Genomic DNA, 24,110 nt, shown 5'->3' with positions numbered 1-24,110 from the left:
TTGAGCCCTCTCCCGAAGGGCCTATGGAAAGCTTTTTGAGTGGGGGCAGCGAACCTGTGTTAGTTTACGCCGCGAGGCGGCGTTTGCGTGCTTCGCGCGGATATCCGGGCTGCAGAAAATCTAAATACACATAGACACATGTCTTAGCTATAATCTCTGTAAATTTTGAGTTTATTGAAGCACGATTAGTCTAATTAATTACTACGGACCATTGTACAGCGTATCCATACAGCGCTGTACTTAAGCGGCAGCGGTGTGGATCCATTTGGAAACAACATGGCGTCAAATCTTGAGTTGGCGCAACTCTCTGTATATAGGGACCCTACCTACCAGTACCAGTACCAGTAATAGAATGTTTGATTTGACCTAATAACTTCACTTCAATACCGTCCAATACACCGCTGCAACACATAGCGCGCACGCCATTGTGCACAAATACACAGTAATATAGTGTATACACAGTAATACACAGTATAATACTGTGTATCTGTGTATCTGTGTATCTGTGTATTTACCCCAAGATACAAGATACAAGATTGTGCACAATGGCGTGCGCGCTATGTGTTGCAGCGGTGTATTGGACAGCAGTGAAAAAAATACACGGAGGCTCGGGGCGATTTAGCCCCCGAAATGCCAAAAAGAGCCCCCGTAAATTTGCATAGAGTTCAATGCAAACCAAATTTTAGAGTGCTATTTTCATGCATGCGAGCTTGAAAAGTAGCCCCCGAAAAATTAATTTTAAATTTTTCCCTGTTGGACAGTATTGAAGTGAAGACGTTATTAGGTCAAATCAAACATTAAGACTATTACTGGTACTGGTAGGTCTAGTACTGACAAGTTGTATTTATTAACCATCATTTTATTATTGAAACGGCCCAAGTGTCTGTGGCGTGCCTGTGGTACATGTAACCCAACAACTTGTAACCCAGAAACGCGATCGAACACTGTTTCGGGAGCGCCCCGAGTGATTCACACAGGGGGGTTTATGATGTGTTCTTAGGGACTACGTACTTCCAATCTGGGTTTATCCTGAACACGAATCTTTTTTCTCAATCCCGAGCAGTACACATCACCACAATATCGGCTGTGACGCCTCTATGCACTGTTTCGAAAGATCGATGTGAAGAGCCGCGATGTAGACCACCGCCATTTCTGTGTGACGCTAGCTTTCCCGAATCCCAATGTGCATAGCGGTCGGCTAACTTCGGTCAAACTCCACGACAGATGGCGCTCTCGCTTTGGCTCAATCCCTAGACTGGTACCCGGTCCCACCTTTCGTCCTACCTTAGGTCCCACCGGTCCTACCTTTCGCCCCACCATCGAGTAATCGAGGTGGGAGCGAGTACCAGTCTAGCTCAATCCCAAGGGGGCGCTGCCTGCAGTTTGAACCGAAGTTAACTCCTGTGACAGTGACAGTGACACGTTGAAGACGTCAAGTTATTAAACCCAGATTTTAGTACGTATATATGAATGGAACAATAAAAAAGGAAGTAAACATTACTAATTATAAATACACAGCATCAATATTTATCCAGGGCGGTAAGATTGAAATGGTTATGGTTTTCTTGTACGCAGTTTTACTCCACACTGTTTCTGTTTGGTTATTTTCGAGTGCTTCTACTTCTAGTACATGGGCAATACGCCCCTACAATTTATACGACTGTTTGTCTTCAACAACAGCCCCTACCTCAGTACCTGATTGTCATAATCATAAGTTATATATAACCATCAGTCATTAATTATATCTTACACTTACAGATATCGAGGGCCCTCTTTATCAGACAATTATTATTTTGTAATCACGCAATACAATTATGAATTATACATGCGCATACCGGTTCAAGGATAGAGAACATGGGTCCCAATAAAACCAATGTCATTTACATCAATATAAATATAATCAAGAGTAGATAATACAAGGCTCGACACTAACTTTTTTTTTCAGTGGCCCGATCGGCCACAAAATCATTGATTTTCAATTTTTGGTGGCCCGAAAATGAAATCTGGGGCGCCGAAAAAAAACAAAGAAAAACATAAATCTTTATTTCAATCTCGTATTGTATATATTTGAAAATTGCGGCCGTCTGATGCACTTGCACAAGTCTTTAAACAAACCCACCACAATGGCACACACTGACATTGATGATTGAGACATACATTTGAATTATCCAGTCCACGGCATCAAATTTTCACCAGAATCTTGCATCCATTTTTCTACTTTCACTCATTATTTATCTAAACACGCGCGTGCACATGCTATCGATCAGTTCAGACGTTCAAGAAGATCAAAGTCACAGAGCATGCAAATATTAAACAAGTACTGTAATAAAACAACAACACATTGGCTTTTCATGTTAAATAAAACATACATTTATCTCATGAAAGTTAAAATGTCTGGCAGGCTTTGCAGACTGTAAAAATAAAATATTGCAGATTAATAAGATAAGTAGAACCATAATTATATCAACAAAGTAGCCTGGTACGCATGCATTCAAAAGAAAAGCAGCCATGTCTAAGTTTCAATATTTCGGTTGCGTAAAAAGACAGAGGAAATGCCTAAAAAACTTACAAAGCACTAATCATTACACTTCGGATTAAAATACTGATCATCTTCATGAATAGTTCAGTTATTCTACTGCGAACTTTCGAACGCTGCAGTTTCGCTTCGGAGTCCAACACGTGAGCACCAGTCGGCAGCTAGCTAGCAATCAGGGTGACCAGACGTCCCGTATTTTGCCCATGTGTCCCGCGTCTCGCGTACCGACCCTTCCCGGGACGCATGTGTGTCGCCTATTCTTTAACATTTTGAACAAACTACATCAATAAAAGGAAGAAAATTCATCTTTTTTTTATTATGACAATTGTTTGCCTTCGAAACTCTCATCGCTCGCGCTTCATTTTACACCGTTCTTTTACTTCGTTTCTTACACACGCCTCCACAGTACACTGCAGACAAGGCGTATTGTCTAGACGCATTGTCTGGTTCGCTTGATACAATGTAATCACATGTATGCTGACGCCTTGCACAATATGCTATGGCCTGCGCCCGCTCAGATTTTGACTCTGGCTAGCACTCGCGTTCGCGGCCGACTGTTCGTCGCAGAGAGTGAGGCCGATACCAGTCTAATACAATAACGTGGCTTGTGCCAGCCGCACGTAGACGGAGAAACGTGCCCCCGGGTGTATGCCCGCCGGTAGACATGCTGCACTGTGCGTACGTGCCCTCGTCCGCGAATTCTCGCTCCCCCCCCCCCCCCCCCCCTTTTGAATGTAGATTTAGCACGTAAGAACAATGATTTGTATCACATAGACACTTTGAAATTTAGTAGGCCTGATCGGCCACAATTTCACTGTTTGGAATTGGTTGGTGGCCTGAGCATCAAGTTTTGGGTGGCCCCGGGCCACCGGGCCACCGCTAGTGTCGAGCTTTGATATAAACACAAAGCTGCGGCACCCGATTCCCGCATTTTTAACGCGGATTTTTCTCATTCAAATTTGCCCAATAAAGAAGCAAGTGTAGACGTTCCCAGCTTATTTACCACTAATCACTCACCTTCATCGTACTTGATATTCGTTACAATATATTTGCTAGCGTATTGCTGTAAATCGTAATCTTGGCACGAGCTGAATTCGATAACATTTACCAGCAAAATGGCGCCTTTGTGCGAGGCGTGTTTAGACAATATTAGAAGCTATCGCTGCGCCAATATTTAGCAAACGCACAGTTTCCAAATCATGTTTGCCCCGATAGGGTTGAGAGACAATCTAAATTTCGAATTTGATCTCGGTGAAGAACCTGCGAGACGCCGCTCAGTTATTGTGATCGCAACACAAGAAATTGACATACTATCTACATAAGTAATAATACAATCAATAATAATATTCTCTGTAGTAGTTTGCAGTAAGTATCACATTACGCACGCGCAGGTAATCAAGTACATTAGTCCCCTATCGGGGCACGCTGATTTGGGAAACCGTCCGTTGCTAAAATTGGCGCAGCGATAGCTTCTAATATTGTCTAAACACCCTCGCAAAAAGTCGCCATTTTTGCGCGTAAATTTATCGAATTCAGCTCGTGCAAGATTACGATTGACAGCAATACGCTAGCAAATATATGTAAACAAATATCAGTACCATGAAGGTGAGTGATTAGTGTCATAATAAGCTGAGGAACGTATACACTTGCTTCATTATGGTGGCAATTTTGATGAGAAAAAATCGCGTTAAAAATGCGGGAATCGGGTGCCGCACTCTTGTGTTATTATCTACTCTTGATATAATATTATATCAATATAATAGGTTATGGTTAGGGTTAGGGTTAGGCACATTGGTTTTATTGGGACCCATGTTCTCTATCCTTGGTCCCGAATACCTAACCCGGCCATGGCTGTGTGACTGACGTCAATATACATATATATTCTAACCCTAGCAATACCGTTTCTTGGAGCTAGCGAATACCTAGCTACCGGTACCTAAACTCATCGTAATTTAGGACCCCATGTGCATACATCGACAGTCAACATCAGCATTCTTCGCTGTAACACAAAGCTAATCCTAATCATAACATTTATACGTGGATAGTAAAGTAGTTGAATCTACCATTGTCCGCAGGCGCGGATTTAGGCCGGTTTGCACCGGTTTCCAGAAACCGGTCACAGGCTGGGTATCTTCAGAATTGACCCTCAAAATTCACCAGAGTGCTGCTGCACCAAATATAGCCTAATTTTTTTTTAATTCCCGGGGGCATGCCCCGGACCCCCCTAGCTGTGACTAGAACTATGGAACTGGTCACCCAAACCCTCTGGATCCCCCTGGTCCGCAGTGGTAACTCACTGAAATATTATGGTAGTGTCTAAACGACCGGACCCGGTTTCGGAGGCCTGAAAACTAAACAACCGTCTCTTCTCTGATTGGGCAGTTTCCGAACATAACAGGACAATTTTTAATGCAAACATAAAGAAATATATTAATTCCGAACATAAACAAAAGTACAGAACAAAAAATGCAAAGCAAAAAATTCAAAGAAATACAGAAAGCCAGAGGAAAAAAAACATCTTATGGCGGTTCGAACACTGGTACCTTAACTATCACGAAGCCGAAGAGACCCGGAACCCCTAACCTATCCCTAATTTATAAAATAAAGTAAAAATTTAGCCAAAAATAATAAAAATGAAATAGTGACAAAATTGCCAATCAGAGAAGAGAGCCGGTTGTAGTAGTTTTCAGGATACCGAAACGATCCGGTTTGTTTAGACACTTCAAATATTATTATTAATAAATAATAATATTATTAAACTTCATATCAAACCACAGTAAAATGCTAATTTCTTCTATTTGTCTATCTAAATTCCAGTTTGCACACCCATAAAAATATGAAGCCACCAAGTAGGTGGGCGCATGCAAGTACGATTGCTCTCGCACTCATCTTGCTTGCCCTGTGTGGTGAAACCCGCTCGACAATGGGATGGCACGCACACCAACTATGGCTGGATGAACTGGGAGCGATTCCGTTGCAACATCGACTGTGGCGAATGACCCGGAAAACTGCTAAGTAGCGTCTGTTCACGGGTGAGTGCAGATAAATAGTCGAGACACCAAGACCATCAGTGATTGACTCGCGAGTCGAAAGCTATGGTTACGATACGTGTACCAATAATGGGATCTAAATGTGGCCGTCAAAGTTAATGATTAAGCGTCATACTTGCTCTTGTGTTCGTGAGCAAATGCACGATGTTTGCATTATCATAAATTATCATGTAAATAATAAATATCCTCTAATCATTTTAACAAGTTTTCGTTATAACAAGGAGACTGATTTTCTATGAGCTACCATATTATATACAGTTCTAGGATGTGTATAATGTAATATGTTAAAATTACAGTGTTATTGCATAAAAAGGTACACCATGGTGTCGCACGGCTAACAGCTTGGTGTTGCCGTTTTATCGACATAAATATATAATGTATAAGTGTATCATTTCTCGCGCGCATTCCTCGACGCGCCGCCGCGCCCATGCGTTCGCAGACATGGCCGACCGCATGGTCAACGCGACGGCTACCTCAGCCGCCGGCTAACGACTTCGTGCCATCGACGACTGCTGGGCGGAGAGAGAGCAGCGCGACGCCGACGGCAACCTGGTGGCGGATCACGAGCGCGTTCCCGCACGGCATTGCGTGGCTGGCCGATTACGATGCATGCGCGCGGGACTCAAGCTGGCCATCTACGGAGACTTTGGCAACTTCACGCTGCGGCGGCTAGCCGGGCAGCCAAGTAACTACCTGAAGCAGGACGCAGAGCTGTTTGCAAAGTGGAAGGTACGTACGTCGTGGCGGGGCGGCGAGTCGAGCACGACCGTAACCTTTGGGAGGGTGTGGGTGGTGTGGGTAGTCAGGTGTACACCTTTGGGAGGGGTTGGTGTGGTGGTGGTGGGGACGTCAGGTGTACACCTTTGGGAGGGTGGGTGGTGGTGGTGGGGACGTCAGGTGTACACCTTTGGGAGGTGTGGTGGGTGGTAGTCAGGTGTACAGCTTTGGGAGGGGTGGGTGGTGGTGGTGGGACGTCAGGTGTACACCTTTGGAGGGGTTGTGGTGGTGGTGGGGACGTCAGGTGTCACACCTTGGAGGGGTGGGTGGTGGTGGTGGGGACGTCAGGTGTACACCTTTGGGAGGGGTTGTGGTGTGGTGGGGCACGTCAGGTGTACACCTTTGGGAGGGGTGGTGGGTGTGTGGTGGGGGACGTCAGGTGTACACCTTTTGGGAGGGGTGGGGTGTGGTGGTGGGGACGTCAGGTGTACACTTTGGGGAAGCCGTTTGGTGGTGGTGGTGGGGGACGTACAGGTGTACACCTTTGGGAGGGGTGGGTGGTGGTGGGGGACGTCACGGTGTACACCTTTGGGAGGGTTGGTGGTGGTGGTGGGGACGTCAGGTGTACACCTTTGGGAGGGTGGGTGGTGGTGGTGGGGACGTCAGGTGTACACCTTTGGGAGGGTTGGTGGTGTGGTGGACGTCAGGTGTACACCTTTGGGAGGGGTGTGGTGGTGGTGGTGGGGACGTCAGGTGTACACCTTTGGAGGGTGGTGTGGTGGTGGGGACGTCAGGTGTACACCTTTGGGAGGGGTGGGTGGTGGTGGTGGGACGTCAGGTGTACACCTTTGGAGGGGTTGTGGGGTGGCGGGTGGTGGGAGCGTCAGGTGTACACTTTGGAGGGGTGTGGTGTGGTGTGGGGACGTCAGGTGTACACCTTGGGAGGGTGGGTGGTGGTGGGACGTCAGGGTAGACTTTGGCCAGGTTGTGGTGGTGGTGGTGGGGACGTCAGGTGTAACACCTTTGGGCAGGGGGGTGGTGGTGGTGGGGACGTCAGTGTACACCTTTGGGAGGGTGGTGGTGGGTGGTGGCGGGGACGTCAGGTGTACACCTTTGGAGGCGGTTGCGTGGTGGTGGGGACGTCAGGTGTACACCTTTGGGAGGGGTTGGTGGTGGTGGTGGGGACGTCAGGTGTACACCTTTGGGAAGGGTGGGTGGTGGTGGTGGGGAGTCAGGTGTACACCTTTAGGGGGGGGGAAGTCGGCTGACTCATGGTGGGTCCAAATTTTTGTTGCCTCGCTCCGCAGCTGGACTGCCTGAGGTTCGACGGCTGCTACGCGAAGGTACACAGCTGCGCGCGACGTCCAATAGAAACACGTTTCGTTGCCTCGCTCCACAGGTGGACGGCCTGAAATTCGACGGCTGCTACGCGAAGATCGAGGACATGGCGGCGGGCTACGTCGCGATGGGCCGGCACCTGAACGCAACGGGCCGTCGCGTGCAGTACTCGTGCAGCTGGCCCGCGTACGACCCGCACGCAAACTTCACCGTGCTCGCGCGCCACTGCAACCTGTGGCGCGTCTACGCGGACATCGCCGACTCGTGGCGCAGCGTGCTCGGCGTCTTCGACTACTACCGCAACGCGAGCGCGCACATCCAGCCCGTCGCGGCGCCCGGCGCGTGGAACGACCCCGACATGCTCATCGTTGGCGACTTCGGGCTCAGCTACGAGCAGTCGAGGGCGCAGATGGCGATGTGGGCCGTCCTCGCAGCGCCGCTGTACATGTCGAACGACCTTCGCAACATCCGGCCGGAGTTCCGCGAGATCCTGCTCAACAGGTGGCGTCGAATTCGTTTTATTCAATTGGCTTTATCGTGGTGGTAGTAGAGTACATTAGGCATACAGGGTATATCAAAGTAAAAACGCCATACGCAGATTTGTACTTGGGTTTCCACGAATGAGATGCGAGGTTTCTTTTCATGTGCGTGTGGTACCAGGTGTTCACACTTTGCTGCTCGTCCGACGATATTCTGCTCTCACAAATAGTAACGATATCAGGAGTGTATAATATAGACTATTATACGATATATATAGTGTAGATAATATACACTCCTGACGATATCTGAGGTATCTAGCGGACGTCACTGCATCCAACTAATTCCATGCGTCGTTGTCGTTGAATGACAGGAAAGTGTTGGCCGTCAATCAGGACGTGCTGGGCATGCAGGGCAAGCCTGTGGGGCAGGTGCAGCTACCCGCTAGAAAGGCACTGCACCTGGAGCGACCTCGGGTTGAAGTCTGGTCACGTCCGATCTCCCCGCCCGGCAGTCAGGCTGTGGTGATACTCAACCGTGACGACAACGGTGAGAGCGGCCGGCGTATGCATCACGCACGCGCGATTTTACAATCAAGCTGCTAAACGACAAAGCACAAATTAGCCACGTTTTTTTGTGAGTTTGGCTCGCATCTAATTGTGAATATGTATTTGTAAATAAATAATTGCACAATAAACATTTCGTTGCCGCTGTAGTTCCAGTCGGTGCGAGTTTGATTGAACCACAGCCTGCGTTCATTACGCACAAGTTTGGTGCATACATCACGGATGTAGCTTTAGTGACATGATGATCATATGGGCCACAGTACGGAAGATATCAAACTTGTATTCACAAAACCTAGATGAACTGATACGTGCCACGATTGGCCTCCGCGGCCAATTTTCTATAACACCTACCGGCTTTTTGCACTCACAGGAGGCCCAGTGAAGCTCTCCATCGCACTCAAGCAGCTAGGATTGCTGGACAGCGGCGGATACGAAGTAGAGGAGATCTTTACCAACAGATACTACGGCTTCATGAGTCCGGACGATACGTTCAGCTGCCGTGTCAACCCGACGGGCGTCATCATGATCACGGCGATCGCGCAGCATCACGAGAAGCAGGCTCGCGTGTTGCGCGCGCGGCCACCAGTGCGTCTCACGCAGATATAGTAGAACTATAGTGCGCCCACGGGCTAGCGGTTAATATATACAGGCGCTGTCACAGTCGAGTCGACGAACTAAAGGTTTGGATTGTGAATCCCTAATAGTATTAATTGTATTATATATTCAGATCATGTGATTGCAGTGATCGGTGAGGTTGGGCGATGGTATAATTAAATTAATAATGAAGTTTATTTTTACACGTGGAGGATTACATGTATTAGCCTTAGGGGTGCATTGGATCTTGAATATGTCTAGTTCTGGCCGGAATCCCAATTTTTTGGTTTTGGGCGGAACTACTTATAAACAGTCGCCTGTAACTGAAATATTTTTCTAGTTTCATTATGGTTACTAGAAACTAAAACGATATTACTGGCAGGTAATTATCATTTTGGCATTCCAGCCTGTCCAAATTTCCTGCCGAATTGTACTCAGGAATATATCAAATGACCCAATTAAGCAGCTGAGTCATACTCCCAACAATAATGTTGTAGCCATCTTGTCATTACTCGACCAAGTGATGTGCCAGCTAGCGCTATTATGTTCAGGTTAACTGGTTAAGGAATTTTGCACGGCATAGGACCAAAACTGTGATGTTTATTTCAAGCTAAAGTTGCAATTGAGCAAGAACTTCATAATTCCGATGCATTGCACCCCTAATGCAAATTATATTCAGATTATTGGCACGAGGGCTCAAAATGTGTGTTATTATCGTGTCAATTAATATCTAAGGAAAGCATGAACTGAAATGGCCCTAATAAAAATTTGAATTCTTTCAAGTGTAATAAAGCCACTGTGAACATTGAACTAACATGTAGAAATGGAGTGATAGTATGATCTGTCGGTGTCATTTCGGTAGCCAAGTCCACACTCGGACAACGGTCATAATATATTCCCTAATATATAATCTGCATTTCATATCCACATTTAATAACAAAAGTATAATAATTCCTGAAAATTGGTATAAAAATTACAACGAATGGAATGCGGAAGAACAACGGTGTGTTAAATGAATGAGCTGCATGTACAAAATTCCATGTCCTGTAACTACAATGAGTAGATACAAAACAGCCATAATCCAGCTTGTTGTTTTTTCTACATTCAGTGCACCTTGGTAAAATATTTGTAACAAATGCTATATTCATTAAATAAGTTCATTCGGTTAGTAGACTAATATATATAACAGGGTTAATTTTTACTCAACCGTGAAGATTGGAAACGTACCGCTTACGTTTCGCTTCCTGCCAGGAGGCTTTCTCAAAGCTAACTGATGATAATCAGCTTTGACCACCAGATGGTGTGGTGGTCAAAAGATCCACAAGACCCCAAACATCAACCGGGACGAGGGGGGATACAGGCTTAGTCACGTGTGGACTAAGCTATTGACCACCACACCATCTGGTAGTCAAAGCTGATTATCATCAGTTAGCTTTGAGAAAGCCTCCTGACAGGAGGCGAAACATAAGCGGTACGTTTCCAATCTTCACGGTTGAGTAAAAATGAACCCTGTTATATATAAATGCTATATTTACTATTGCACTCTGATGGAGAACTAAGTGCGAAATTTGCCTGTCACTGTTTGAAATCTTCACAATATTACTTGAAACTGGCAACCTCCCAAAATCATGACTATGTACAACTAATGCAAAAAAAGAAAGTTCGCTACGGTTACATCCAATTTTCAAGATTACCATTAACTCTTCTAGGTTTACATACATGTGTGAAAGATTCACATTATATTTACAATATGTTTATGAGGGCATGCCAATTATCTATTTATACAGTGCCTACTGTATAACGGTGTAAAACAATGCATAACTACTAAAAGACTAAATAGAAAGACATTTGCCAGGAAATGAGCACCAGCTAATGTAACCAATATTAATGTAACTTGCACTTATTTTATACAAGCACCTCATGAGAGACTCGGAACAAGTTACTCTCTCGACGATGGGATAATAATACCTCACACTCTCCACTCGTCGACTGGCGCCATCTGTGTAACAATATACACGCTGACGCAGACGCAGGTTTGTGTCACTACGATCATCGCAAGTAGTTACTGTCCGGAAAAATCAGTCATTCAGTTGGGTGAACGACAGCTTCGCATCATCATTCCTCAAGTTCCTGATGCTGTACGTGTTTCCTAGAGTAAGCACATTGACATTATGAGTACAGTGTGGCCCCCTTATAAAGCGATCGTTGAGGTCCATAAAATGTCATCGCGAAAAAAGCGGGGTCGTGCTAAATCGGGGTTCAAGAAAATCAGCATATAAACTGACCCAATGTTGACATAACATCCTAAAACACTCCTATTTTCACCCTATTTGATCCGTTTTTTGCACGTTTACCTTCTGGCAAGTAAATTACCTTTGAACATAAAGAAACCTTTGAATACCTTTGAAACTTAATGACCTAAGGCCGGCTTAACTCACCAAAAAAACTTCAATTCCGGAAAGAGCAAACAAAAAGGTCCAATGACTCGTCACGTTATATCCGAATTCGCGCTAAATCGGGGCTCGTAAAATCAAGGTTTCTCTGTACAATTCCTACACACGATGCAGATGCCACTAGTATATAATTCAATCAATCATCATTACGAATACAAACAGGAACAATTTACACACGATCCAACGAGGGTACAACACCCATCTGTAAACAACGCTGACTAATCTTCTGAACTGGGTTGTGAGTGGATACAAAATCAACCTCCTGACTCGATACTTTGATTCCACAGAAATGATGTCTTTTGTACAATTGCCAATCGGTTTTTGCATTGATAGAACTCACTATTCTGCGCTGCCAAATGTGAATGTCACATAGTGGAATTTGTGTTTACTTCCAATCCAGTTAAGAAGGAAAATCTATGATAAGTAATAACTTATCGGTAAAGTAACTCGTCTACGAACGAACGTGGAAGGTATCGTTCACACAAACTAAGAGAAGACTGATGTAAGTGTAGCACTGCATTCTTAGGATTGCGCCTGTTTCTGTTGTTTCAAGATTTCTGTTAAGGAGCTAAGGCAGACACGTGGATGACATTGGGTCATACCTGCAGGTACAAAGAAAGAGCCTCCAGACTCCATCGTGATCGTCGTATTGTGTATCGTGACTAGCATCTTTCCTACTATGATTCTGAACATCTGCAAAATAAAAGAAAATGCACAATGAGACGAGCGACCGACACAATATTACAACTATTGTACATGCAGATAAGATAATCTATTTAAAAACATATAGATGATAAGTAGGGTATAGGTATAAGTATAAGTAGGGTATAGGTATAAGTATAAGTAGGGTATACGTATAAGTATAAGTAGGGTATAGGTATAAGTATAAGTAGGGTATAGGTATAGGTATAAGTATAAGTAGGGTATAGGTATAGGTATAAGTATAAGTAGGGTATAGGTATAAGTATAAGTAGGGTATAGGTATAAGTATAAGTAGGGTATAGGTATAGGTATAAGTATAAGTAGGGTATAGGTATAAGTATAAGTAGGGTATAGTTTATAAGTAATAGAATCGGGTATAGGTATAAGTATAAGTGGGGTATCAGTATATATATAAAGGGTATAGGTAATAATTATAAGTAGGGGTATAGGTATAAGTATCAAATCGGGTAAATAGTATAAGTAGTAAGTAGGTATACGTTATTAAGTATAAGTAGGCTATACCGTAAATAATTATAAGGTAGGGTACATAAGTATAAGTAGTAAATAGGATATACCGTATATAGTATAAGAGGGTATGAGGTATATCTATAAGTAGGGTGATAGGGTATAGAGTGATAAGGAGGGATACGGTAGTAGAGTATAAGTAGGGTTATAGGTATCGAAGTAGTAAGTAGGGTATCAGTTGATTAGGTATAGGTAGTACAAGTATAAGATAGGGTATAGGTATGAATAGTATACGTAGGGGTATAGTATAGCGGTAGGGTAATAGGTAATAAGTATAAGGTGGGAGGGTATAGTGATAGCAGTAAAGTAGGGTATAGGTATAAGTATAAGTAGGGTATACGTAAGAAGTATACAGTAGGGTATATGTATAGAGTATAAGTGGGGGGTGGGGGGCGTAATAGGTAAATAAGATATAAAGTAGGGTATACGTATAAGTATTATAAGTAGGGTTAGGTATAAGTAATAAAGTAGGGTATAGGTAGTAGGTGATAAGTATAATAGGGTTATAGGTATAATTATATAGTAGGGTGAAATAAGGTAGTAAGTAAAGTCAGGGTATAGGTATAGGGTATAAGTATAAAGTAGGGTGTAGGTATAGAGTACAAAGTAGGGTATAGGTATAAGTAATAAGTATAGAGAGGGTGTTAGTATAAGTATAAGAGTAGGGTATAGCGTATAAGTATACGTAGGTGTCTAGGTATAAGTATTAAGTAGGGTGATAGGTGATAAGTAATATAGTCTAAGTGAGGTGTAAGGTATAGAGTAATAAGTAGGGTATAGGTATAAGTATAAGTAGGGTATAGGTAATAAAAAGTAATAAGTGAGGGTACTAGGTATAAGTATGAGAGTAGGGTGAATACCGTATAGAGTTATAAGTAGGTATAGGTATAATTAATAAGTAGGGTATAGGTATAAGTTCGAGTAGGCGTGAGTGAGGTAGTAAGTAAATAGAGTAGGGTATGAGGTATAGATATAAGTAGGGTATAGGGTATAAGTATAAATAGGGTAGTGAGGTATAAAGTTAAAGTAGGGTAATACGTATTAATATAAGTAGCTATACCAGTATAAATGTATAAGTAGGTATAGGTATAAGGTAGTAAATAGGTAGTACGTGATAAGTAGTAGAGTATGGGTATAGGATAATATAGAGTAGGGTATAGTATAAGTATAAGTAGGTAATACGTAATAAGTATCAAGTAGGGGGTATAGGTATAAGTATAAGTATGGGTATAGTATTACAGGTATAGGTATAAAGTATAAGTAGGGTAAGGTATAAGTATAAGTAGGGTATTAGGTAAGCGTAGGGCTATAGGTATTAAGTATAAGTAAGGGTATAAGTAAAGTAATAATAGGGTATAGTAATGAGAGTATAAAGTAGGGTATACGTATAAGTATAACGTAGGGTAATAAGCGTGATAAAGTATATTAGTAGGGTATAGGGGTTTTTATATAAGTAATAAGTAGGGCGTATTACGTTATAAGTTATAAGTAGGGGTATATGGTATAAGTATAAGTAGGGTACATAGGTATAAGTATAAGTGGGGTAATACGTATAAGTATAAAGTAAGGGTATAGGTAAAAGTATAAGTAGGTATAGGATAAGTAGAGTATAAAGTATAAGTAAGGGTAATAGGTAATATTTAAAGTAGCGCGTTAATAGGTTATAACAGTGATATTAGTCACGGGTAAATAGGTATAGGTATAAAGTATAAGTAGGGTGGAGGTATAATAGAAACAAAAGAAAACAAAAAAAAAAAAAAAACAAAAAAAAAAAAGAAAGACAAAAAAAAAAAAAAAAAAAAAAAAAAAAAAAAACAAAAAAAAAACAAAAAAAAAAAAAAAAAAAAAAAAAAAAAAAACAACAAAAAAAAAAAAATAAAAAAAAAAAAAAAAAAAAAAAAAAAAAAAAAAAAAAAAAAAAAAGAAAAAAAAACAAAGAGGGTATAGGTATAAAGTATAATATAAGTAGGTGTAGGGTATTAAAGTATAAAGTAGGGTATGAGCGTATAAGTATAAGTAGGGTATAAGGTATCAAGTATAAGTAGGGTATAGGTAAATGAAGGATAAAAGTATACCAGTAGAGGTGTAGGTATAAGTATATAAGTAGGGTATAAGGTATAAGTATAAGTTAGGGTATAGGTATAAGTATGAAGTAGGGTATAGGGAGAGGAGGAGTCCTAAGTATTAGAGTAGGGTATACGGATAAGTAAAGTAGGGTTATGGTATATTATAATAGGGTATAGGGTAAAGTATAATAGGGTATAGTATAAGTTAAAGTAGGGTATAGGTATAAGTAATAAGTAGGTATAGTATAAGTATAACGTAGGGTAAGCGTATAGATTATAAGTAGCGGTATAGGTATAAGTATAAGTAGGGTATAGGTATATGAGTAGGATATAAGTAGTAAGGCAGGGGCTGGTCGCCTTAACTTCACGCATGCAAGTCCATCAACAACATCTAGGCAACATCTAAACCTACATCTAGGCCACACGAATCTCACGCATCTGCAGTTCACATTTACACACAAGCATACATCGTTACAGACCACCACACCCTCTGCCCCCGACCATCGCTAACGAAGATTGTCCCGAGTACAGCAAGCAGCTAGCGATGCTCACCATCGTACCGGAGCGGACGAACGAGACTTCCTTCTCTGCAGCGGGTGGATAATCAGCTCGCCCATGGTGAATTTCCGCTGCTGCACCATCCTGCTCAGTATAATGGGGTCGTCGTGCATAGCCGGCTCGCCGAAGGGTCCGACAAAGTAGTGGCTCTCGTAGGGCTTAACGCACTCTGAAAGGCAGCAGCATTGTAGTGACGTAGAGTCGCACGTATTAATTTACCACACGCGCAGACGATACAACGCCAGTAGACTACACATAGTATGCGAAGATTAATTCAATTTAATTCTCGTTCACAGTCGATTCTCGACATGAAACGCATTTCTTTTGGGCTTGAAAAACTGTCTTTCTACCTGCACTGACCACATGTACATACACACATACACACCAAGGTCCAAGGATACGGGTACACATATATATACATTCTATATATATATATATATATATATCCTATATAAATATATGTAAGGTATGATATTTGAAGGATTTCATCTCGCAACCTAATCTTAAATCTTTAAAGTGATTACGTCACCGTAAATAATAAAAAAATAAAAAAATATTTCCATTTTTTCACAAAATATAAGTAATTCTGTTCACATTTTATGGTTAAATTGCTGCATTATACTTCCTATTTTACTATATTGTTCGATGTGAACATACACTCGTGACCCATACATAGCCCATAGCAAGCAATTAATGTTGAGAACATTAAGTCAAATCGTCCAGGTTTTTTGGATTTTTAACTAGTTGAGAAACAATCTTATCAGGTAAGAATTTGACGATTTATTTAGTCCCGTTAGTTCTTACTTTTAAGGCAATTTTTTTTAACAAATTTTACCATAGAAAATTCGTGACGTAGTACAACACAATTTTAAAACATCTGGAAAAAAACTGCATGAACTGGTCACTGTATTTACCAGATTGTTTATGTAGCAACCTCTGAAATGTCTTGTAAAACTAAAAACTTGCATTGCAACATTAACTGTTTTTTTTAATTAATCGGAATGTAGGGGGCTGAAGGCCAGGAAGCAAGGACCATAGGCACAGCCACTACAATTCACTAGCATTCCAGATGACTGCTAGCACCTTGTGAGCATGACCCTGTAGAGCACTGTTTTGGTTAGGGCTCCGTTTTCTAACATTTGTTGCGCGCCAACCAGGATGTTATTGTATACAGCATGCATTAAGGATTTAGTCAAGATGTAAATAGATTTGATTTAATTAAATCACTTATTAATTAATTAATTAATAACCCTGTGTCACTGCCTGCTTACCCATCCAGACTTCTTCCTGCTGCTCACGATCAAAGACCTTGACCATGTCTGGTACCTCCTGAACATCACTGTCATCCAGAGGCACGTGAATGGATAAATTTCTCGGCGTCTTCGGAAGACCTGCGTGGTGCAATGAATGCATGAGTGTGTGTGTGATATCACATGATACATGATATCAGGCGTAAATAATGACAAATTAATTTGTCAAGATAATTTTTTTTCAATTAAAATTGACAAAATTTTGTAAAATTTGACAAAGAATTTGTCAAGTTAATTTAACAAAGAATTTGTCATTATTCACCCCTGATGATATATATATGTTCTCAAAAGGCATACACTTGCTACATAGTGTGCATAGCCATCCTACACCGGTGTATATAATTATTGTTACGTATGCTTCACTATTTGCCACTCAATCAGAGCATACTACAGTCATAAAATTCATATAAAAATGAGTTGCTGAAAAAAATCGCTAAATACAATAAATAAATAAATAAATGTGAGCTAAACTTGATTAGTCAGAGCATACAAAAAAAAGACATAACTAGACATAAAAGAAGTACAACAAGCAATATGACATATCTGTACACAAACATTTAGGATAACTTTTTCGGAGCAATGAGAACGTCAGATGTAACAATGAAAGAATGTCTAAAAGAACGTTCACCATTTCGGTAAGACGCATGCACATGTTATATGTACACCAAGTGATGGACACACAGACATAATGACACAATTATGTAAATATTTATGAGTAGGGGTTCTGCCATAGTTTGTCCTGAGCTAAAGACTACAACACATGTATACGTACGCTTGTGCTTCTTGACGGGTTTTTGTGCCTTCCTCTTATTCGGAGTATCGTTAATGGGAGAAGCAATACCAGCGATTTTGAATCCAACGCCTGTGAGAGAGAACGAAAGACATTTTAATGCATTTGTTAAGCACTATCGTTTAAAACTGTAAAACAATGAATATCTCCCACTAATCTATACACAGGCACATCCGGCTACATCCGAGCCCGCCCATCGGGGAATGAATCCCGATGGTGACACCTAGGTGCGACAAAGGAGAAGAGGCGATGGTGGAGGACCACCTGCTCTCGAAATCGCACCGTGAGAAACTCGCGCCGTGAGAAACGTGTCACTAAGGCGCGGGTTTATGATAACCAATTAAAGACAGACTTAAAAAGCGAAGGCATTAGCCGAGCTGGGGAGAACTTGGCTGTCTTCCTGACGGACTCTTGTTCATCGTTTGCTCCAGCGTTCATATCTTGTATTACCTATCCTGTATCTCAAATCTAGTTTGTCATGTCGGACAATATAAACCAATGTGGTACGTTACTACTAGTTGTTGTCTATCTCTGTTGGTTTGCGTATTCCCACTCCTGCATCTACCCATATGCCTACACCTACCCACGCCTAGACTTAGATCGCCAGTAGTCCCACCCCGCTAACGAGTAGCTTCGTTACACATATATCAATACGCACTGTACAGATTGAGCATAACCGCGTAATACAACGTCGCAAAATTTATGTGATTTAATGCATGCATAATTGTAATAGATTGTGAAACATGCAGAAATTACACGAGAGGCTATGCTTTCAACTGGAATGCTAGTATTAAGACAATATAGCATATTGTTGCACTCACCAGACTGACGTTTCTCGTATATGATGCGCTCATTCTTCCAAAAGGCTAGCGGTGGAACCCTATTTCTTTCCGACCTTCGTAGACCTTGAGCCTTCAATTGTGTCTCGTCCCAGTCTGGATGAACTACCGAATAGAGTATACCCATGATCCATCGTAAAGGTACGTGATGGCGATAATTACAAATTACGATTACAAAGAAGTATACATTAGTATCATTTGAGCATCAATTGCGCCTGTCAGTGCATGATCAAGGAACTTTGCAATAACAGAAAAGTAAGCTAGTTATTTTCGCAGATGAACAAGCGCAAAGAGACAAACTTATTTTCAAAAGCACATAATTGATCTGACAGCAAATCACGGCAAATATGATATAAGTCTATTAGAACAACACCCAGATAGACAGATACAGTGACAAAAAGACTTACACACGACTTTTTTATTTTGAAGTATATTGATGGTTGCCGGTGTCATGCCGCGCGTCATTTCAAAATAATGCTGCGGCATTCCACCCATAGAGGTCATTGTGCTGTATCCCGCCCTCCTTCTCTTAAGAATGGACGCTGGAGTCTTTGCTGAAATTGACATTAATTCTGGATAAAACACATTCGGAATACGATTCAACGAAAACTCGCGCCGCAACCCACAAGCTCTTACTGCACTATAGCGATCGCATCGGTATAAATAAACATGAGGAACGTCTGCAGCTGAAATAAATACATTGATGATAAATACAAGACTTTTGAGTAAATTTATTATTAATATTAACTATTATTCACGCTGATGTTGACAGCTTGTAAGAATGGCATTCGTTACTGACGGGCGAGAAACAGTTTCCATACTTTGCCCTGCAGAAGGCATTGGTGTGGATGCTTGCATCCTCCGATGAACCTCCTCCTCCTCCTCCTCTGACTCAGCATCTCCTTCCACAGCATCATCGTTTTCATCGGTTACGCTCACAGGTGCTGCAACGTAGTAGGAGTCAGAGTCACACAGAGTTCACTACCACCGTGGTAGTCCAGTCATAAAGTGCCAAATAAGGCCTCTACCGGGAAATCGAGTGAAACAAGTTGGTCCATATAAACCCCCCAAAAAAGTTACAAACTTTTCGTTGGTCGGAAACTTTTTTACGAGCCAAGCCCTTTTTCCGATTTTCGCGTACCAAAATTTCGGTGTTTTCTGACATATGGCATGTTAGGTATGCTTTCTGGGTTTTTTTTGGATGCCCGATCGAATTCTGGTGTTATTTAAACACTCAGAAGTATGATTCATCCCTAAAAAGTGTTATAGATCGATCATTAATAACCATACGCGTTACTGTTTAAATTTAAACAAGTATTGATTACGAAGCTTTACGAACTCAACAACCCAGATACTCGATAAAGAATCATGCACATAGGATTTGATTGAATACAAACAATAGAATATTATTTGTCCTTTAATAGAACTATTGTATCACAATCGTCCAGGAAGAGTTCGGACCAACGAAAATTTTGTAACTTTTTTGGGGGGGTTTATATGGACCAATACCAACACATTAGTGAATAATCCAGCTTGTTTCACTCGATTTCCCGGTAGAGTGCAGGCTTCTCCCTACGTTGCGCAAACCGGGCGCGCTCGCGGTTTTTGTTTGTTTTGTTTTTTAATGGGAATGGCTACATGAGGAACAGGCTGAGTGAGTCAGCTTTGGAGGCGCTGCTGCTACTGGCAATTGAGGGGCCACCTCGGCAAGAATTCCCATTCGACCCACTGGCAGCAAGAACAAGTCCGCACCTGCAGCTACAGCACACACGCATCTATTGACTATATATAACAACGCATATAACAACGTTATATATAGTTGTTATAGTTGTTATAGTAGCTATAGTTGTTATAGTAGTTATATATAACTATATATAATGTTGTTATATATAGTCAATAGATGCGTGTGTGTTGTAGCTGCAGGTGCGGACTTGTTCTTGCTGCCAGTGATTCGACCAGGCCCCCGGACCCCCCTAGTTTCCCCTCCCCCCTCCCCCTCCCCTCCCCCCCTGTTTCAATTTCACCCTGAAGAGAACACTGGAGTGCACTTTATGACTGGACTATGGTGCAAATTGTGCGATCGATGGTCGCTTTTGCAAAATGGCTAGAGCCATACGTTCTCAGATGATGGAATGATGTTTGCATGGGTCGCAACAATCACAACAAATCACTCACAACCTTCATATATAATACAAACCTGACTTTCTCTTCGATTTATTCGATGCTCGCTTTTTCGATGGAATCTTTGAGCTCCCTGGAGCTTCTATCGGTGACAGGTTCTCTGGTGAAGACATGCATCTGATCTCGTCTGCGAAGAATTCAATGCCATCAAAGTTATCGATCAATTTTAACATGTTCCTAGTTCCCAGCAATGTTTTGCACAGACTATTATCTTATCAAAAACACTTCTAATGTAGAATCCCTACCACAGTTAAAACTATTGTGAAAGTGCAGTCCTTCTAAAGCTGACATGCAAACTTTAGGTTTTAAACGTGGTGACTATTTTTTTCTCGAGAACGTCAGATGGTGATTATCGTCGTGGGGAGACTATGTAAGTCATAACACTGACATCTACACAGGAACAGAGACAACGAAAAAGGTCATCATGTAGCTGAAGTGTTACAAACTAGAAGGAAACAAACACAAAAGGATCAGTGAAAACACAGCTGTGACACGGCATGAGTCAGCATAAATTGGCCCCATCTCGGCAGACGTGATGGAAATACAGTTCAGTAATGATGCTCTCATAGAAAGGGCACAACTTGATTAGGACCAGTGACATTGTATTTATGCACGAATACATGAGGACAAAGTCACTGCTATGGGTTTCGACAGGAACATGTGCTGCCTGCCTGGTAAAGGTAACTGGAAGAAGAAAGTTTCATTCATAGACGGTAGGAAGAAAAAGAATCAGGGTGGGAGAGCGGGTAACGTCTCGTGGCTACACACCAGCAGTGCGAGTTTCCAGTGATCATGAGTTACTACCTGAGGAATTAGTACGATCGGTAAATTCACATGACTGTGATAGTGCTGGTAGGCTCTTCCTCCATATGCTGGGCCCACTCCTCCATAGTACTATAATGAGAACAAAACAGATAACTTACAGAACAGGCCACACTACACATAGTTCAGACCACTGGCATCATTTAATGAAAGTGTCAATGACACTGTAGCTCACCTTGGGTGTGATAGAAGGAGGGGGGATATATAAAGCAAGAGTATATATGGGAGAACTCCCATTATATAGCATATCTCTCATTATATACTCTTGATAATGATATATGCATAAGTTTTGATGCGAAAATAAATGTTTCAGATCTGAAAGTCTGAAATCTTGACGAGAGATGGCGCTACGCCTAAATGACCGCCATTTTGGTTTTCGAATATCGCCCAAATAAAAACAATAAAATATTCGTCAAATTAATGTAACGAAGAATCTAAAACACAATATTACATGTATATAGGTATGATTATAGTTGTTAACCAGTTAGACGAAATAAACGTAATAGGAATTGTCATCTCTCCCATAACAACTGTTTTGAGGCTAGCCTTACACATTCATATACCAAAATTTAACAAAATCAAATGAATCTAGATGGCCATTTTCATTTTTGCCAAAAAGTGGGCGTGGCTCAAAAGTAGGTCGACTGGCGTGCTCCAAAATAGGACGTTCAAATCTCTCCCATATGAGTAACAACTGTATGCAATTTGAAACATGTGGGTCAAACGGTTCTTGAGTTATCGTTGACCGTAGGCAGACACTGAAATGCATAGTGAAATTGCTAGAATCTACCTAATTTGCGTAATAATAATAAAAAATTCAAAACCTGTGTGATATGTTTTGGGACTAGTCCTTATTCATTCACATACCAGAAATGAGCAAAATCCGTTGAACCTGAACTGACTTATGGCCATTTCCATTTTTGCCAAAAAGTGGACGTGGCTCGAAATTAGGTCGCCTGGCGTGCTCCAAAATAGGACGTTCAAACCTCTACCACAGGAGTATAACAACTGTATGTAATTTGAAACATGTGGGTCAAACGGTTCTTGAGTTATCGTTGACCGTAGCCAATTGTTGACGGACGGACGGACAAACGTACGACACCCCATGGCAATAGCTCATCTTGGCGATGTCAAGGTGAGCTAAAAATTCAGCCTTCAAAAATCTCATCTTTACTTGTAAATGAATTTCCGAAATATTCTAAATCAACAGGTTTAGTCAGAGGAGCAACAAGGATGCGAAAGCAAAAGAACGAGTTGGCCCGTCAGAGAAATAAACCTCAATGGTTTTCATCTGCAGTATTCGTTGACCGACGACTCTCAAACGAATTCTCCTACGAACGCAGCACCATGTCAGACTGAGGATAGAACTAGACGTTACCGGTGTCGTTGTCAGTACCAGACCGCGAGTGCGGATCTAACTAGTCGTTACCGGTGTCGTTGTCAGTACCAGACCGCGAGTGCGGATCTAACTAGATGTTACCGGTGTCGTTGGCAGTACCAGACCGCGAGTGCGGATCTAACTAGACGTTACCGGTGTCGTTGGCAGTACCAAACCGCGAGTGCGGATCTAACTAGACGTTACCGGTGTCGTTGGCCGTGCGGTCGGGTTCGGAGATGGGTGTCTGGAGCGTGGCCATCCTCAGACCCTCCTCTCCGTCGCGCGGCACAAACTGCCGCGCGCTCTTCAGCGGCGGCTCCTCCTCCGAGCCGTCGCCTCCGTCGTCGTCGTCGACGATCATGCGGGCCTTCCTCATTCGCGACGCCGGCACCCCTGCGCGCCCTCGCCCTCGCCCTCGCCCTCGCCCTCGCCCTCGTTTCGTCCTCATCAACGGCGCGTCGTCGTCGTCGTCGTCGACCGTAGCTCGTTTCCGTGGCGACGAGACCCTGCGAGCTTCGTTCGGCGCGCTCGCCTCGCCCGCATCCGAACTTCCTCTCCTCGCGCTCGCGTCTGTCTTCCTCTGCGTTCTCTCGACCCCGCGCAGCGTCCCGTCATCCGTCGGCCCGTTCATCTCCGCATCCGATGACACGTCAGCAGGATCGGCCGACCGTCTCGCCCCGCTCTTCCCGCTCGTCGAAGCATTCGCAGACTTGCTGGGGCTCTTGGCAGAGCTCTTGGCTGCACTCTTGGCAGGGCTCTTGCTGGCGATCTTGGCTGCACTCTTGGCTGCACTCTTGCCAGGGATCTTGGCTGCGCTCTTGCTGGCAATCCTAGCTGCGCTCCTGGCGACTTCCTTTGTCAAACGTCGGCGAAACACAAACGGCTCGTCGACAATCGCGAATTCCCCGTCGTCGTCGTCGTCGTCGTCGTCGTCGTCGTTGTCGGGGAGATGCCTCGCTGCGGCGAAGCTCGTCGTTAGCGACACGAAGGCGCCGACGCGTGCAGCATCCTTGTCTGCATCGTCGACTGGCTTCGCCCACTTCCTGCCGCCGGGTGGTTGTTGCAGGGAGCCAGCATGAGAAGTCTGATGGGAGGCAGTCTGAGAATTGTGAGGGGAGGCAGTGTGAGAAGTTTGAGAGAAGGCAGTCTGAGAAGACTGTAAGGAGGCAGTCTGAGAAGTCTGAAGAGAGGTGGTGTGCGTCTTCTGA

At 42.9% G+C, this 24,110-nt stretch overlaps 2 protein-coding genes across 4 annotated transcripts in view; one reads left to right on the top strand and one right to left on the bottom strand.

Annotated features, from left to right (window-relative positions):
* The first annotated feature begins 6,195 nt into the window (after window positions 1-6,195).
* LOC106821336 (alpha-N-acetylgalactosaminidase-like) lies at window positions 6,196-10,363 on the top strand. Its single transcript, XM_014826094.1, has 4 exons — window positions 6,196-6,315; window positions 7,703-8,142; window positions 8,492-8,667; window positions 9,055-10,363. Exons 1-4 carry the CDS (start codon window positions 6,196-6,198, stop codon window positions 9,288-9,290), a joined length of 972 nt encoding a protein of 323 aa, XP_014681580.1. The 3' UTR covers window positions 9,291-10,363.
* A 367-nt stretch (window positions 10,364-10,730) lies between these two features.
* LOC106821344 (flocculation protein FLO11-like) overlaps window positions 10,731-24,110 on the bottom strand; it is a 24,205-nt gene continuing 10,825 nt past the window's right edge. Inside the window, exons 8-19 of one of the 3 annotated variants that reach the window (XM_014826101.1) lie at window positions 23,837-24,110; window positions 23,107-23,752; window positions 21,507-21,596; window positions 20,719-20,829; window positions 19,343-19,465; window positions 18,929-19,075; window positions 18,504-18,626; window positions 17,665-17,754; window positions 16,854-16,973; window positions 15,577-15,751; window positions 12,334-12,424; window positions 10,731-11,427 (exon numbers count right to left, since the gene is read on the bottom strand). In XM_014826101.1, coding sequence (XP_014681587.1) covers window position 12,424; window positions 15,577-15,751; window positions 16,854-16,973; window positions 17,665-17,754; window positions 18,504-18,626; window positions 18,929-19,075; window positions 19,343-19,465; window positions 20,719-20,829; window positions 21,507-21,596; window positions 23,107-23,752; window positions 23,837-24,110 — 1,900 coding nt within the window. In that variant the 3' untranslated portion in view covers window positions 10,731-11,427; window positions 12,334-12,423. Of the gene's footprint in view, window positions 11,428-12,333; window positions 12,425-15,576; window positions 15,752-16,853; window positions 16,974-17,664; window positions 17,755-18,503; window positions 18,627-18,928; window positions 19,076-19,342; window positions 19,466-20,718; window positions 20,830-21,506; window positions 21,597-23,106 lie in introns of all 3 variants that reach the window. The other 2 variants (XM_014826100.1, XM_014826102.1) reach the window with 2 other exon arrangements.

This window comes from Priapulus caudatus, unplaced genomic scaffold, assembly GCF_000485595.1.
Source record: "Priapulus caudatus unplaced genomic scaffold, Priapulus_caudatus-5.0.1 Scaffold69, whole genome shotgun sequence".
Classification (NCBI taxonomy): Eukaryota; Metazoa; Priapulida; class Priapulimorpha; order Priapulimorphida; family Priapulidae; genus Priapulus; species Priapulus caudatus.
This window is presented reverse-complemented; position numbering and strand designations above follow the sequence as displayed.

Bases quoted from the DNA above. Each gene is read 5' to 3' on its own strand.
- LOC106821336 (XM_014826094.1), top strand. From the start codon at position 6,196: ATGCGCGCGGGACTCAAGCTGGCCATCTACGGAGACTTTGGCAACTTC. The intron at 6,316-7,702 runs GTACGTACGTCG...CTCGCTCCACAG, and splicing joins AGCTGTTTGCAAAGTGGAAG to GTGGACGGCCTGAAATTCGA. The intron at 8,668-9,054 runs GTGAGAGCGGCC...TTGCACTCACAG, and splicing joins ACTCAACCGTGACGACAACG to GAGGCCCAGTGAAGCTCTCC.